This window comes from Bos indicus, chromosome 23 (assembly GCF_029378745.1).
Source record: "Bos indicus isolate NIAB-ARS_2022 breed Sahiwal x Tharparkar chromosome 23, NIAB-ARS_B.indTharparkar_mat_pri_1.0, whole genome shotgun sequence".
Classification (NCBI taxonomy): domain Eukaryota; kingdom Metazoa; phylum Chordata; class Mammalia; order Artiodactyla; family Bovidae; genus Bos; species Bos indicus.
This window is the reverse complement of record NC_091782.1, coordinates 50,792,305-50,810,084: the sequence shown is the minus strand read 5'-3', so window position 1 is coordinate 50,810,084 and position 17,780 is coordinate 50,792,305. Positions and strand designations below refer to the sequence as shown.

At 46.7% G+C, this 17,780-nt stretch overlaps 1 protein-coding gene across 1 annotated transcript in view; it reads right to left on the bottom strand.

Moving 5' to 3' along the window:
* The window catches only part of F13A1 (coagulation factor XIII A chain), a 143,654-nt gene extending 126,376 nt beyond the window's left edge, over positions 1–17,278 (bottom strand). Inside the window, exons 1-3 of the mRNA XM_019986089.2 lie at positions 17,176–17,278; positions 15,056–15,203; positions 1,672–1,860 (exon numbers count right to left, since the gene is read on the bottom strand). Of these exons, the coding sequence (XP_019841648.2) occupies positions 1,672–1,860; positions 15,056–15,185 (319 nt within the window). The 5' untranslated portion in view covers positions 15,186–15,203; positions 17,176–17,278. The remainder of the gene's footprint in view (positions 1–1,671; positions 1,861–15,055; positions 15,204–17,175) is intronic.
* Between the last annotated feature and the right edge of the window lie 502 nt (positions 17,279–17,780).

Sequence of the window (17,780 nt, the reverse complement as noted above, 5' to 3'; positions counted from 1 at the left end):
CTCAGACATGTCCAGTTTAGGGACCAAGCTTCCCTATCATCCCCTCACTGCCTGGAATATTTGGTTATAAAGATGAAGGCAAAAAAAATCCCCATTAAGCTGAAACAAAACTGGGTATTTATTGACATGTGTGGAGGGATCCTTTTATTATAAATGTGTCAAGGAGGTTTTAATCATATCTAGTCCACACAAGCATGCACAGTTCAGTTCAGTTCAGTCACTCAGTCGTGTCCGACTCTTTGCGACCCTGTGAATCACAGCACGCCAGGCCTCCCTGTCCATCACCAACTCCCAGAGTTCACCCAGACTCACATCCATCGAGTCGGTGATGCCATCCAGCCAAGCATTCACACATACACACAGAAGAAACTGAATGAACTTAAGGAAAGAAACAAAAGTAAATTTTCTTTGTATTTCAAAATTTGTTTAAAAATTAGCTGTGGATTCTTCTTTCACCTGAAGTACCCGTTATTAAAAAATATTAACAATAAGAGTCTACTCCCTAAATGTAATTAAACTGTGTTATTTCACTTTGCCTAACACGCGAGAACCATTCAATTAGTTTTCCCTTTTCTCATTGCACAATTGGGATAACAAACAATTCTGTGTAGAACTCAATCGCCGCACTGATATTTTTTATTCTGACTCAGGGATCTCTTTTCTCCTCTCCCCCTTCTCCTCTCTCTTTAAACAATTTCCCCACATTTATGTGCGAATTCATGTTGTAAGCTCAAGTAAACACAAACCGTATTCCTCAAGTGATCAGCAGTCTTAGATTTTTTTCCCTAGGGCAGTATGCATTTTTAGCTGTGATTTTAATCCTTTTAATTATATTTATTCCTACAGATCAGTGATTTTACGTCGATGACTCCATGTTGTGCTCACTTTCCCCCCTCCTTTTCCTGCTTGGCTCCCTTTCCTTTTGCTTCTCTTGGCTTCATTTTGGCCATATTTCCACCATGGATCCCACATCAACACCAATGTGTGTGCTTCATAGTTTTTTCTGAACTCACAATACTTTACTGATCTGTGCACATGCACATTTACACACACATATATGGATTTTGCATACACGCTTCCTTATTTTGTTTTCTCACCACGTCTCTTGAAGTCACTGGTTTAGGTCGGATTCAGTCCATTATGTGACTATGTCACGTATTTCCAGCCCTTCCCCTACTTCCACTACTGAAAGTTGCTTACTCTTGGGATGTTTTTGTCACCATATACAATGCTGCAGTAAATAATGCCCACTTTTTAAAAGTGGATTTTAAGATTTTAAATATCACTGGTATAGATTTCTAAGGGTGAAATTGCAGGGTCAAAGGACATATGTCTTTTTAATATGAACAGATATGCCAGATTGTTTTCCAGGTTATTAAGTTGCATATATATCAGCAATGTGTGTTTTTCTCTACATCCATTAACATTTTATGCCAACTGGGCTCACTTTTATTATACCAGATCTTTGCCTGACTAGGCAAATGATTTATGGATGTTTGGCATTGTATCACACCCACCTTAGCCTGTAGAGTGGTACAGTGACTGTATGTGATTAATCCCAGTTCCAGCCAACTGTTAAAGTACGATTCCAGGAAATACACCTGTACCACTTTGCAATTATAAGCCATGGTATCATGACTGTCATGAGCAGAGCTTGCACATGGCACTCACCAATGACATACTCCACCCTGAAGAGATCCCTTGTGGGGTCATAGGGACGATTGAAGTCGATCTGAATGTAGAAAGACTGTCCTCTACGAACGATCAGCTTGTCGTTGCTGTATTTGTCGGTGTGGTGATCCACTTTGTTGCTATCCCACCTCTCCTTGAACAGGTGAACATTCGTGACATTAAGGTAGTCTGTACACAAAGAAAACAATCAAGGAAAACACTGAGTAATTTTGGTTTAAACACACACTCAGACAAACAAGATTAATTTTCCCAAAGATGCGAGGTAATAGGTTTATTAGATAAAACTCTATACAGGGGGCTGGTAGATCTCAGAATAGGTCTCTTGTGGCATCCTTGCATTCAAAGAAGATTTTTAAAAAGACTTTTCCCCTTCTGACCCCACTTCAGATCCCACTTCGGGTGTAAGAGGGCAGTGATGGTGATGCCTAGCGTACAGGTCTAGATACAGAGAAGCCAGGACTCAAGGCAAGGCTTCACGCCCGAGTCTCACATTGGTGTTCATCCAGTCAGCTGCTTCCCACAATGACTACAGCGTCTCTATGGTAGAAAAAGCAGGGAATAACAGGTTTCAATTTTTTATCTTTAAAAGGGGAGGGATCAAATCTGACAAAGCTTCCAAGGGATGTTATAAGGACAGATCAGATCAGATCAGATCAGTCTCTCAGTCATGTCCGACTCTTTGTGACCCCATGAATCGCAGCACGCCAGGCCTCCCTGTCCATCACCAACTCGCGGAGTTCACTCAGACTCATGTCCATCGAGTCAGTGATGCCATCCAGCCATCTCATCCTGTGTCGTCCCCTTCTCCTCCTGCCCCCAATCCCTCCCAGCATCAGAGTCTTTTCCAATGAGTCAACTCTTCGCATGAGGTGGCCAAAGAACTGGAGTTTCAGCTTTAGTATCATTCCTTCCAAAGAGATCCCAGGGCTGATCTCCTTCAGAATGGACTGGTTAGATCTCCTTGCAGTCCAAGTAGACCATTAATCCAAAATTCTCCTCTTATTCAGGAAGGGTAAACCTCCTTTTCCATAATTCTAAAAGGAGAGCTTGTCCTTCAAAAGCAGGAAACAGAGGGAACAGGTGTAGGGGAAGCATGTTAGTGTTTCTATGAGGGAGGTAGGATTGTTTCCACATTGAACAGGCAGAAACAAGCTTCGCATTTGCCTGGCTACCAACCGACCAATCTGGAAGCAAACCCTGGTGTAATGCCAAAATCTTCAGGTTTTTCCTCTGATGTGTGGAATCGGGAGTGTAAATGTCAGTTATATATTTATCTGAGACATGATAACACTGGATGAAAGTTAGATCTCCTTTAGGTTTTTTTCCCCATTTTGTCTGCAACGATTATTGATGTGATGGTAACTCCAGTTACCCAACTACAGTGCAGTTTAGAAGATCTAGTCTAAATATGGGCTTCCCTTGTGGCTCAGTGGTAAAGAATCTGCCTGCAAAGCAGAAGACCTGGGTCCAATCACTGGATTGGGAAGATCCCCCTAGAGAAGGGAATGGATACCCACTCCAGTGTTCTTGCCTGGAGAATCCCATGGACAGAGAAGCCTGGCAGGCTATAGCCCATGGGATCTAAAAATAGAGTTCTGTGTATGCATTTGGGGTTCTAAAGGGCCACAGGGGAGAGAAAACTGGGTGAGGGGTAGGACAGGGTGTCCTGCTATCGTGACTTGCCTCTCTTTTCCTGACCATGGGGGAAGGGAGTCCTGCCATCTTGACTTCTCTCTCTTTTCCTGACCATGCCAGCTGCATGGTTTGTGCTGACTCAGTGTAGACAGAGTGCTGGGGCTTCAACCCTGTAAGACTCAGTGGCTTCCTTTGCTTTTACACAGGAGTCTTGAGCAGGATGTCTGGTCCCCTCTGAGCTCATTTTGTCTCATAGGCAAAACAGAGAAATTAGGTTCATTAAAATACTCTATAGTTCTGAAGTCTAGGAGTCCCTGAAACACCTGGGATTATTTCAAAGTCCAGGTAATCCTGAGTTTGATCTCAGCTCTCATCATTACTTAGGTCAGGGAGGTTACCTCTTAGAAGCTGAGTTTTCTCACCTTTAAAACAAAGACACTAATTTCTTGAGAATGTCTACAAAGATTCATCGTCCTCACAGGAGAATGACGTTATGCCTGGGACCAGAGGCTCCTCTGTGGCTCTCTGACTATGAACCGTGATGGAGTTATTTTGTATTTCGCATGGTGTGGTCCTCAGCGAGCTATTCTGACTGTGACACTGAAGCACATGGAAAACCCAAGGTGCAGTTTTGCGTTTGCAGCATCTCAGAACCCTGCTGTAGTGCACAGTCCCCGGAAGTGCAGTTTCGTTCCTTTAGGAGGCTGTGGGCTGAAGACGTTTATTTCTACACCTCTCTCTTCCAAGCTGCCTTCCCCCTAAGTTCTCTGGTCTTATTAAGGCCACAATCCCCAGTGTAAAACTAGCTTCAGAAAGAGCTGAAGAATCATGAATGTCCCACTTGAGAAGGACCTCAGGAACCAACTCATTTGGCCCTCTTTCTTAGCATCTTGACTTTTAATAATTTTTTTTTAATGTCTAAAAATCTAATTCCTCAGAGAAGAGTTTAACCGCTCTCCATTAATCAGCACCAGTGGAAGGAATATACTGATATTATAGCATCACAGACTCTCAGAGGGTAGAGGTATTGCTAGGCCATCTGGTAGACCTGCTGTATTAAACACCTCCATGAAAACCCTCATACTTAGGCTTTGAGTCTCCATCTGAACAGGGAACCCACTATCATATAAAGCAAACAGTTTATTTTTATATAATCCAGTTATTTGAAAAATCCTTATAAAATGAACTGACATCTGCTTCCTTATAATTTCTGTAACTATAGATTCTGGTTCTAACTTCTGCATAAATATAGAATATGTTCTATTCGTTTCATCTGGCACTCTTTCTGTATATAAAGACTACTGTGAGTGTTCCTCTGAGTAAAGCATTCTCTAAGCCTTCAGTGTTCTTTAAGAGATTACTTCTAGACCTTTTACCTGCTCTGACATATATATACCCATTTTATGAAATTCTCTCTTGTAATGTTTTTCCTAGAATTAACTGCATCTTTGGTTAGGGTTTTTCCAGTGAAAACCAATGAGGCCACTGCATCTTCCAAAATAAACTTCTGTGATTTCAGTCCAAAATACCATTAGTGTTTTGGATACTCTTATTGTTGATTTACATTAAGCATGTGGTGAAGCAAAACTTTAAAAATACATTCTGATGTCACTTCCGTCAGTAGTCGATTAAAACTCAGTCAGATTCCTATAAGTCACTTACTCATGTTGTTATTTAACCATTTCTATCAATGCAATTTTGTTTTCTTTTTAGCCTAATTTTAGGGCCTTACTTGTTTCACATTAAATTTTATCTTATTGTATTAGGTTAATTGTTCCAAATTCTTAAGCTAATTTTAGACCCTAAGTGTATATTCAATTCTTTACCATCTTAGCCACCCAGAAGGCGGCCACTGTAGGAGACATAAGAGATGCAGGTTCGTCCCTGGGCTGGAAGATCCCATGGAGGAGGGGATGCAACCCACTCCAGTACTCTTGCCTGGAGAGTCCCATGGACAGAGCAGAGGAGCCTGGCTGGCTGCAGTCCATGGGCAGCAAAGAGTCAGGCACAACCGAAGTGACTTAGCATGCAGGCATTTATATTCAATACATTTAATGTCCTTCCTAACTTCTTGTCCTCCGGGAGTTTAACAGTATGCAATTTTACGCTGTCAGTCAAGACATGGATATAGATACATTAGGTCACTGCTAAACAAATACAAATGCACAGTGGTAGATATGGAAAAGTGAACAGGTAATTATGATAGTGTCATGAAAAAGTAAAACGCTCTGATAAATGAAAGGAATGATGAGTGGGGGAGGGTTTCTGGCCAGGAGCCCCTAACACAGACTATGGGGGACTCAGGAAGCTTTCTGGAAGAACTGAGGTATAAGTAGGGGTCAGAAAGTTGAGTGAGTTTTCCAGGTAGAAAGAGAGGTGGGAGAGAAAGGAGGATGAGCGGAGACTGAGGGGAGAGAGTGCATGGTTTACTTTGAAAGTGGAAAGGTGGAGACGTCCCAGATGGTCCAGCGGCTAAGACTCCACGCTCCCAATGCAGGGCCCCAGGTGAAATCCCTGGTCCAGGGAACTGGATCCTGCATGCGGCAACGGAGATCTTGCACGGTCAAAATCAATGTTTTTTTGAAACAAAGCTGAAAAGTGATTGGTTGACTGGAGGGTTGCAATGCGACCACCGTGGACGAGAAGGCAGCAAGCCTTGAAGTCCCTGTCAAGGAGTTTGGACTCTTAACTGCACTGGGAATCCAGTGAAGAACCTGAGCTAGCAGATGCATATGGTTAGATGGATGCAGAGACAACCGGAAACCGCCTCTTCTGGTGACAGAGAGGAAAACAGACTGGAGGGGGGCGGTGCTGGAGGCAGAAAGGTCGCCTGGCAGGCTGTCGGGGCGGCCTTCCAGGTGAGGTGGGGAGAGTCCAGTCTACCTGTACAGTCACACCTGATCCCAGAGCACCGCCAGGATCTGCTCAGCGCTGCCCACCCCTCCCTGCCTGATGACCTGCCCCTAAAAATGAGTGGTTTCCCGAGCAGCTCTGCCTGTGTGGACAAACAAAGCCAGAGAGAGAGATGCAAGTCCTTTGCTATCAGGCTCTCGGTGGCTCTCGTTCTCATTGCAAATGAAAACCCTGGCTTTCCAGTTCCACACCCCAGTCTGAAGAACCTGGTTAGTGTCTAGTGAGTCTGACTGAAGTCAGTTCATCCTTGCGTAGCATCATGAAGTTCTAGTTCTATCGGATGTACATGTGGGATTGAAGGAATAGCCAGGGTTAAATCCGTTTGGGAAGTGCTGATTTAACCAGAGTTAATCAGGATTCTTGAGCTTCCCTGGTGGCTCAGTGGCAAACAATTCGCCTGCCAATGCAGAAGGCATGTGTTCAATCCTTAGGTAGGGAAGATCCCCTGGAGGAGGACACGGGAACCCACTCCAGTATTCTTGCCTGGAGAATCCCAGGGACAGAGGAGCCTGGTGGGCTACAGTCCATGGGGTCGCAAAGACTCAGACAAGACTGAAACGACTTAGCACGCACACACAATCAGGGTTCTTGCAAAAGTTGTGCGGAACTGTCGTAGGCTGCTGTGTACTGCAAACCTCCTACAGGTAGACTGCTTTCCGAAGTTGAATGGCCATGGGAAGTATTTTTGTGTGAGTGGAGGATTTTTCAGAATATGGTTTGGGAGATACATCACTAGTTGTGCAACGCTGAGAAGTTATTTAATCTGAGTCCAGTTTTCTTATTTTTAGAAAGGCAATGAAATGCCTCATACGGTTGATGTGAGCGCTAAATGAAAAAGAAAGAGCACATATAAAACACTTTAGCACAGTATCTGGCACATAGTAAAAGCTCGAAATTATTATTATATTGTTATTAGTGCACTCGGAGAAGCAGAATAGCACAGTGGATAAGAACATGGATTCTGGACCCAGACTGCCTCGACCCAGGTCTCAGTTCTGACTCGGACTATCTCTGTGACTTTGGACAAGTTACATAGACCTGTGCCTCCGCTTTCTCATCTGCAGAATGACGGCGGTGAGGAGATTCAATAAGACGATGCTCCTCAGCAGACAGGCCTGCCTTTCTTTTCTTGAATTTCTACATGTGGAGGGAGTCATTTTCTCGTCCAGATTTTCAGAATATGTTTTTCTTCTTAAAAATGTCTATTATCATCAGCCACTTAGTATCACCCTAATATAGGTGATTTTATCTAGGGGTCTGTAAGCCCCTTAAGGACCGGACTGTGTCTTAATCATCTTGTTACTGAGCCTGAAAACCTGAAGTCACTCAGTCCTGTCCAACTCTTTGCAACCCCATGGACTATAGAGTCCACGGAATTCTCCAGGCCAGGATACTGGAGTGGGTAGCCTTTCGCTTCTCCAGGGGATCTTCCCGACCCAGGGATTGAACCCAGGTCTCCCGCATTGCAGGCAGACTCTCTACCAGCTGAGCCACAGGGGAAGCCCTACTGAACCTGGGGTAATATTTTAAAATTTCATAGCAAATATTCCACTTTTCACTTTAAACCAATGTAATAATACCTAAAAATCTGAAACCAGGAGCTGGCTACTCATTTTAAAATAGATCATTCCATTTATCATAGTATTAACCATACGAGTGTTTTAAATGTCATTTATCAGACAGTTTCATTCTCACAATATTCAGGATGATATATAAATACTGCCAAAGATAATGCAGGGGTTTTGAAACAGGAAGCTTCCAGACCAGCAGTTTTGTTTCAGATTGGAATAAAAATGCCCTGTCTTCACAGCTCACTTAGACCACTCATTACAATGGGTAAAAAAAGTGCGAATGAACTCCTTTGCGTCTGCAAAACTTCAGCTCCCATCCCCACCAATCGTAGTTTTATACCTTTTTCACAGTGAAAACAAGTATATATACTAAATATATGCTAAGAGATACATGAAGAGTTTGTTTTAAAATAATGTAGCCCACATTGTTGTGTAATTGACAATGTTTAATTCAAAACATGTCGTTTTTAAAAAATATTGTCCTTTCTAAATGATCTTTATCTTTTCTATTGCAATATCACTCTAAGTCAATGCCTTCAGAAAGAAAGAAAAAAAATTATAGGGAATCACAGTGGTACCCTACGTGGGAAAAAATGAAGTCAATGGTAAGTAAAATTTTCCTATACGATCTCTTAAAAGTTCATGCTAAAATCACTGAAACTAAGAGAAACCTTCCGTTTAAAAAATAAAACAACTAAGCTACGGAATATTAAATGCTCCACTGAAAAGTTGAGAGTTTAAAGAAATAATTTTCTAAAAAAAAAAATAAAGAAAGAAATAATTTTCTAGACTGTAGTCAGATGTGTATGACGTGCAGAAGGGCAATGAGCAGGAGAATTTTGTTTAGAAGGAGAAGGAAGTGGTAGACCTGTTACTCTCTCTCCAGTATAATCTCCTAATCGGTGGCAGATTTTAGTTTCTTGGGCTCAAAAATCACCGTGGATGGTGAAATTAAAAGCTGCTTGCTCCTTGGAAGAAAAGCTTTGACCAACCAACACAGCATATTAAAAGACAGAGATATCACTTTGCCAACATAGGTCCATATAGTCAAAGCTATGGTTTTTCTAGTAGTCATCTATGGATGTGAGAGCTGGACCATAAAGAAAGCTGAGCACCAAAGAATTGATGCTTTTAAATTGCGGTGTTGGAGAAGACTCATGAGAGTCCCTTGGACAGCAAGGAGATCCAACCAGTCAATCCTAAAGGAAATCAGTCCTGAATATTCATTGGAAGGACTGATTCTGAAGCTGCAATACTTTGGCCACCTGATGCGAAGAGCCAACTCATTGGAAAAGATCCTGATGCTGGGAAACATTGAGGGCAGAAGGAGAAGGAGATGATAGAGAATAAGATGGTTGGATGGCATCACCGACTCAAAGGACATGAGTTTGAACCAACTCCAGGAGATAGTGAAGGACAGGGAAGCCTGGCGTGCTGCAGTCCATGGGTTGCAAAGAGTCAAACATGACTTAGCAACTGAACATCAGCAATCTATAGATTTACTAAGGGTTACCCCACGTCTTGGAGAAGGAGATGAGGTCCCCAGCACCACTGAATGAACCCCTTTTCTTTTAGTGCTCACAGCTGGTCACCCACAGACCAATCAAGTATTTTTTTCTTTTAATACTTCATAATTGCAAGGACTCTGCAGATGGTTGTCTGCAGATACGAACACAGGTTGTCATAAGATATCAAGAAAGTGGTATATTTTTCTTGAACCTTTTGCTTGGCATTGCTCCTTCGCACGTAGCAGGGCCTCCGTGAACACTTATTAAGCTGGCATACTGATTCTTGCTTTGTCTACTGGCTTAACAAGACACAGTTTAGATTGAAGGAAACTTCTCATCACCTAGGCTCCATTCGCCACAAACAGGAAATGAATTTGCTTATCCCTGGCCCACTTACTGGCAGAATGGAGCAACTCATTGCTAAGCCATGTTTTTTGTCTTTTAGAGAGATATTGTAGCTGGAAACGTGGCAGTTTTCTCTTTCAAAGTGACAGCTTTCAAAAAGTCTACCTAACACAATTTAGCCTAATTCCAAAACATCAGAAAATGGACTGCTAAAAAAAAAAATCTCTCCTCATGAGCCAGCTGCCTCCCTGTCCTCCTACCCTCCTCCTAATAAGAAAAAATTGGATTAAAAGTAGATTATTTTCTCCTTAGTTTGTAAAAATATTCTTCAGAGAATGATTATACCTGTCACAGATGGAACCCTTAAATAAGTTAAGTGTTTAGGTTCACATTCTAGGAATTCCCTAGCGAACTGAGTTCTCCATGCAATCTCTGATAATATAAACGATAGGTATAAACACTGTCTATGAGGAGGTAGGTCTCTTTATTGTGAAAACAGCAGGATAAAGTTTCCTTTCTCATATTCCTTTTGAATACCCAGAATTTTAAACCATCATTCATTAGAATCATTAAAAACATTTTCTTAAACAGCTTATTTTTTTTAACTGTGGCTATTAATATTAAAATGTCCTGTACTCTGAGGGACTTCCCCAGTGGTTAAAACTGCATGCTTCCAATGTAGGAGACATGGGTTCAATCCCTGGTTGGGGAACTAAGATCTCACATGCCGTGTGGCATGGCCAAAAAAAAGAAAAGAAAGATGCCCTGTATCCTGAATGTGTAAGACATGCTCAGCAGAAGCTAGAATGAGAAAACTGAGTCTAATGCTCTCTCCAGGGACTAAAACCCCTCTGGTCTGTTTCTCCTCTGGCCTGAAGTATCTCAGCAGCCCCCAAATGTGCCTCCTTCTCCCCATTTTCTCAATATTAGCATTTTTTTTAATAAACATAATTCTGATCGTGTCACTTGCTAATTAGAATCCTTGGCAAGTGTCCTGTGTCTGGAGGAGGAAAGGTAAGGTCTTCAAAGCCTGTTAGAATGTGATTCTGGCTTACTTTTCCCAGGCGCCTCCCCCCTCTATTGTCCTCACTACTTAACATACACTGTTCCCTCTGCTAGAAATGCCCTTCCACGCACTCGTCTGCCCGGAACGCTCTTACTCATCTGCTAAGCCCCAACTCAGGTGTCCGTCCATCATGAAGCGCTCCTCAACCTCTTCCCCAGTCCACTGACACCACTGGTCACTCCTCTCACCTGTTTGTTTCAACCACTAGGTGGACAGTTGCTTGAGGCCAGGGGTTGACTTGTTCATTTTTGTGTCCCCAGAGAGATCTTGGCATAGTTCCTGACACAATCATTGAACATTTTCCCACAAATCAAGAGAAGTGTGAACTGGTTCTACACAGCATCATCTCTTAATCATACACTGAAGGTCTTTTTTATTCTTTCAGTAATCTTGAACCCAGAGAGGTTTCCTCTGCACGAAGGAGAGACGACCTACTAGTCAATTAGTTATTTTAGTTCTGACGTGGAGGGAGGGGCAGGGAGGGGGGAGATGATCAGAAAGGCACAGACCCCGTTAGCCTGAAAATACCAGATCCTGCCTGCATTTGATTTTCTTTTTTTATAGATTGAGCTTGCTTTCCAGTTTGAATTCAAATTGCATTAGACCTGTCAAATGAGAAGTATAATTACTGCTGCAAATGATCCCTATTGCTGTCAACAGAGAGTTGAACCAAAACAAGAATACAAGCTTATCTTCCGGAACATTAGATCTCCTGCTGAAATAACCTTTGAGACCGGGAAAGCTGTGGAGCGATTTTCAAAAACACCAAATGAGCACGCAGCACAGCCTATTAGAAACAGATGCAAATCCAAACAAGCTGAGGGGATTTTCAGATATTTCTCTCAGCTACAATTGAGTTCAAAGGGGAGCCATGAAGGATCCCTAAAAACACCAGAGAACATCAAACACCACCACGGCCTGGGCTCCACTGTCAGCTCAAACATCTCAGTGTTTCTTACAGCGCATGCCGCCATATGGGAGGAACCTTATGTTTGTTTTGAAATACAGGCAAAAATCATTCTTAACCAAATATGCACTGAAGCCCTGGATTAAAAGTGTTGTTGTTTAGTGGCTTGGTCGTGCCTGACTGTTTTTGCAGCCCCATGGACTGTAGCCCACCAGGCTCCTCTTTTCAGGGGATTTCCCAGGCAAGAATACTGGAGTGGGTTGTCATTTCCTTCTCCAGGGGATCTTTCAGACCCAAAGACTGAACTCACATCTTCCGCATTGGTAGATGGATTCTTTACTGCTGAGCTACCTGGGAATCCCTATTAAAGGTATTACATACACTCAGTATATATTGTCTACATCTGCTTCCACAAGACTATGCAAAGGGAAAAACTCAGTCCATCTCACAAGAGCAGTTTGCTAAAGGGACACTTTGGAAAACTTCATGAAGCCAAGGAAGAGAGTGAGGCTTAGGACTTTGTTATCCTGGAGGCAGACCCTGATGCTGGGAAAGATTGAGGGCAGGAGAAGGGGTCAGCAGAGGATGAGACGGTTGGATGGCATCACTGATTCAATGGACATGAGTTTGAGCAAACTCTGGGAGATAGCGAAGGACAGAGAGGCCGGGCGTGCTGCAGTCCATGGGGTCACAAAGAGTCGAACACGACTGAGCGCCTGAAGAACAACAGTCCTGGAAGCAGTCATTCTCAGATGGGATCGAGAAGACACAAGTCCTCCACCGGTGGCCGAGAAACCTACAAGAAGCTGGCACTTAAACCCACGTGACCAGGTCTTAGCAGGGACTTGGGGAAAAGTAGACATATTTAGTCCCAGAAAACCCACTTTTAGTACAATTAAACAGACTTTTGAAATATGAAGGATATTGGGAACTGGCCCTCCTTGATCAGACGATATATATATATATACACACACATACATATTGTTTTTTCTGTTCGACTCATCTGGGACTTACTTCTATGCCTCCTGGGCTCATAGGTCCCTCCTCAGTGCATGCAGCACTTAGCTCATCTGTAGAGCTACTAAATGGATACATGTTTATGAAATCAGAAACCTGTTATTAATAAGAAGGTTACAATGACTCTGGGACTGATGAGTCATTCAGTTCTCAAGGGACTGACTGTTCACTGGACACACCCCCCCATACCAGGGCCTGTCATAAGTATCCCAGAATGTCACCCGGGCTGTGGACACATCTGACTGCCAAGCAAATAATGACTGATCTTTCCAAATAAGTCAGTTCAAAACAACTCCCCACCCCTGCCTCCAAAAATAAGCAACCAAAAAATTAGTATTTCTAGATTTTTTAAAAATTGAACTACCCACTCAACTTCTCTGGCAATTTTCTTATTGGCAACATTTTGTTGCATTTTTTATATCTGAGGGTTGCAGGCTACACATATTACCCTTAGATCAAGGTTCCCATGTGTGGGTCCCAGACTTTGCAGAAGTGTGATAATCTACATCTTCTGAATCAGTGAGCATGAATTAATCAAGACTCGCACAGCCACTGGTCATTGAGCCTCATGACAACTGTGAAGTGGATATTGCTCCATTTTGCTGATGGGAAAACTGAGGTTCTGGTCGTTTTCATGACACGTCCCATGGCCCAAAAGTGAGCAAGTGGAAGATGTTGGACAGGACCCTGGGTCTTCTGAGTCCTGGACCAGGGGACACTTTGTGACACCTCACTGCCTCCGTGGCATCTCGCACTTCTTCTGTACCCCTTTCACTTTCTGCTCCCCCAGCCCACTTCTTCCACACCTTGTCCCCTCTCCTGGGTCCCAGAGTCTTCTCTGCAGGAAGGGAATTTTGCTAGAAAACTGAAACAAGTTAACTTCTTTGGTTACACCAAGATAACTTGGTTGGTAATTTAACATCTGCACGCTTTCCAATTTTATCTGCATTTAAAAAGAAGAAAGAAGGAAGGAAAGAGAAAGGAAGGAAAGAAGGAAGGCAGGCTCCTAGACTAAGCAGTGAGGATGTGACAAGTGCTTGCTTTGGTCTCAGTCTCCCAACCTATAACACTGCGATTTCGACGAGCTGATTAGCAAGTCCTTTCAAATCAGTTCTGTGGCTCTAACGGTGGCATTTTGGAGTGTGCGGCACCTGGAAGGGAGACAGGGCTCAGCACTCCAGGTTAACACCCTGTCTCGGCCCCTGGACTCAGCGGAAGATGCCCTTCAGTTCTGTGAACCCAAACTCCCAGTCTGGATGGAGCCCCACGGGTGGTCCTGGGGTTTCTCTCCATCTTCACAATTAGATACCACGTCATCTGGACATGATACTAACACAATCAAACCTGCCATCATGCCCAGCTATTCTCCAACTTGCTGGGTTTGTTCAAAACCAGCATTGTCCTTGCCCTTCTCTTTCAACCTCTGGTCTCTTTCGGGCCGAGCAGGTTAACCACACCCCACAGGGTGATCGTGGACACCTCCCCTAGAAGGGGGTGTTCACTCCCCGGGGAAACCAACACAGAGCCCCTTCAGGAGCAAAAATGGGTTTGGGTCCCTGCATGTTCCCTGCGGGTTTCTGCTCAGGGACGTGAGTCTGAGTGTCCCTGCTGTTCCCGAGGGAATGGTGTCTGTGTCACCAAGCCACCACTGGCATCTGGGCCCCGTGACAGTGGCCAGGGCTGGGAGGGGGTCAGAGCGGCCTGTTGCTCCCAGAGCAAGTCCCTCCGGACGGGCAGAGGTGAGAGTAAGGGGCGCAGTCGCCTGCGCCAGGGGCCCCCATCCCTGTTAGACCCCAGCCTCTCTCTCCAGTGAGATGCAGAGAGGTGGACATGCAGCCCAGGGTAGGAAGGAGGCAGGAACCAGACAATCGAAATGGCCACGGGGTTTTGGAAGTGGAAACTTCCAGCAAGAGAACATTCTTGGAAACAGACCAGTAGGGCAGCAAGAGGCCTCACCAGTGGCCTGCTTCGCAGAGCTGGCCTCCTTGGCATTGCAGCTCTGGTGGTCTAGTCACTCCGTCGTGTCTGACTCTTTTGTGACCCCATGGACTGCAGCCCACCAGGCTCCTCTGTCCATGGGATTCTCCAGGCAAGAACAGTGGAGTGGGTTGCCATTTCCTTCCCCAGGGGATCTTCCCGACCCAGGGATCAAAACCTCCTCCCTTGCATTGGCAGGGTGATTCATTACCACTGAGCCACCAGGGAAGCTCTTGACATTACAAAGCGATGAAGTAGCAGAAGTGGGATACAAATCCTGATCTTTGGTGCTTCTACCACTCAAGAGAGGGTTTTGGAGGCCCTTCCTTAAACCAGAGACTGGCAGGGGGCCGCTTTGGTGGGAGCTCAGTGGAGACAGAGGGGGCTGACCCAGCACCCTGGGGGCCAAGGCAGGTGCCCGTACCTTGTGGGTTGAAGCCCCGGGGCACCAGGCCCTGCAGCTCCACGGTGGGGGGGTCGTTCTCTGCTGCATTGGAGGTGTTGGGGGGGATGGCTCTCCTGCCTCCGAAAGCGGTCCCGGAGGACTCCGACATTCTCAGCCTCACAGGTTCCTTGGGGAGAGAAAAGGAGACACAGACAGGAACGTGAAGCCAGTTACTTTTGCGACAAGGATTCAGAAGTGGAGAAACAGACGTATCTGTCCGTGACCGCTCTTGAGCAACCCATTTTGAGTTTCGCATAAATAAACCCTGAGATGTGGCAGGAAGGATAGGTCTAACGACAGAGAACAGCTCCCCAGGGATCTCGGGGTGGATTTCGTGTTCGTGAAAACACAGGGAAAGCAGAAGAAAGAGGGCTTATTTGGAGAAATGAAAGCTGTAAAAGATTTTGGAGAGCACGGTCTTTTTCTCATTCCCCCAAAGGGTATCTCTTGGAAGAAACGTTTATGCAGGTATCTCTGCCCATTTTTTATAGACTGGTGAGGTGTCCTCACTGGAAGAATAAACTCATACACTCACGTCCAAATAAGTGGCATTCTTTCAAACATTCATGCCTGCAAGTTAATGCAGCCAGTATTTATCGAGAGTCCCCTCTGTGCCAGGCTGTGGTTTGGCCAGTTGGGATGCGCAGAGAACCATACAGAAAGATGCTTGCCCTCAAAGTTGGAGCCTAGGGATGTTTACATTCGAGACCGACGTGGTACAGCAGTGAAGCCGGGAGGGTGTGAGAACGTGGTGGCCACTGCTTTGGAGCCGGGACCCCAGGGAGCAGGACGAGGGAGAGGAGAGTTTGGGAAGGTAAAGGGGAGGGGCCTGCGATATTAGAGAGCGCTATAAATAGCCTGTTCGCTAAAAGGACTCCCTCCACCGGGCTAACACTGCCCTTGCCCCAAGCCTGCTTCCCCTTCCTCCCGAGTCCGTGCGGACAAACACCCGGTTTAAACACCACACCTCCCCGTCGGGGTCCAGCCGGCACTTGTTGACCGAGGGGCCAAATGAAGGGAGACCTTGTCTCCAGCTTTTGGGTTACCCAGTCAGGACTCTGGGTTCTCTGGCTGTTTCCAAAAGCCAAGCACACCCTCTGAAGATGAAGAGCAGCCTTATGGAGGCTCCAGGGAAGGGTGTGAGAAGGTGGGAGGGGAGGGGAGGACCGGGGTCGGGGATAAGCTGTCCAGGGGCTGGCTGAGCAAAGACTGCGCGCTGGAGGCCCCAAGCCCCTTCCCGGGGCGCTGGAGTTTGGAAGGAGACAGCAGTGTTTGGAAGTGCCAAGTCTGAGCTGGGGCCCGTAAATACCTGCAGTCCTATTTACAGTGTCTTGTGGGTTACGCGGTGGGGGCGAGGAGAGAGAAGAACTAACAGACGCAGGCAGGACAGAGGCATCCTCTGGTGGGGAGCAGCCGAGGGGGCTGCAAGGTGGCTGAGGGCCGGTGCGTGCGGGGGTGGGGTGGGGTTCCAGGAGAGGGGTGTTGAGCAGTAGCTCCTGGGGAGAGAGGACCAGAGGCTGGGGACCCCCAAGTAGCTGCCAGGTGAGAGACGCCGGTGCAGGCCGGGCTGGGTGGGTGCAGGTGGGCACAGACCCCGCCTCCTTGCCAGGTCCGGGGGGCGGGGGAGGTGCTCAAGTTCGGCTCTGCCTGCCGCCCGGGAGAAGGGACGAGAGCTAAGCCATGGACCCAAGTTGCAGCAGGAAGCTGTTCTTACCTGGCCCTCCTCCACCCTCCCCGACCCCTCCGCCTCCCAGCCATTTGCATCCCCTTTCCTTAGTCTGCTCCCCTATCTGTTGAGGGGGAGACCCCAGAGGCCGTTTTCAGCCAGCAGCGCCTTTAGGAAAGCTTCCCAGGACGGCTACCTGAGAGAGGCCCTAGTTTAGAAGCCGGCGGGGCTGAGTGGATGCAGAGTTAGGGGCGAAGAACCAAGTGGAGCAGCCGGGCTGCCTCCGTCCCGGCCCCCTGCTCTCTGAGCACCACCCGAGCATCGAGCATCGTTGGGGAGACCCAGGGGCGGGGGCGGACCGAGGAGGCGGCGGCCCGGGACCCCCGCGTGCAGGGCTGAGGGATGCCGGCAGGAGGGGCGGCGGGCGGCTTACCTGCGCTCCCTCCCGAGGTGCCCCAGCGCGGGCCGACTCTGGGCGTCTCTGGGCGTCTCTGGGGTACTTCCTCAAAAGGACACAGGACCGACAAGAAAGTTGGTTCTTAAATAACTTCCTAAGAGCGCGCCCCCCTCCCGTCCCACAGCGATTTCTCCTCCCACTGCCTGACAGCTGGAGCCAGCGGCGCTCTCTGAGACTCTCTTTACCCCGCCGTCCTGCCGTCACTCCGGCATTGCCTCCCTGCGCCCCTTCTCCCCGGTCCTGCTTCTCACCTCCCCCACCTACAATCTGCCGCCCCTCCCCGGCCACTGGGAGCGGAGGGCCCTCAGGGCTGGGCAGACGGCACCCCGGCCCTTAGGTCAGAGGGTTGGGGCGAAGGGTCTCCCCACTCAAGGGGACAGTTTTGCCCTCCAGAATTTCAAGCTTGGCTGGCCAGGAGGAGGGGTCTGGTCACAGACAGCAGTGGCCACGCAGCATGTGTAAAACTGAAGGAACAAACATTGGAGCCCCCGGCCCACCACCCGCCACCCACCACCCACCACCCACCACCCACCACCCACCACCCACCACCCACCACCCAACATCAAGCTTTCCTGCGGGGG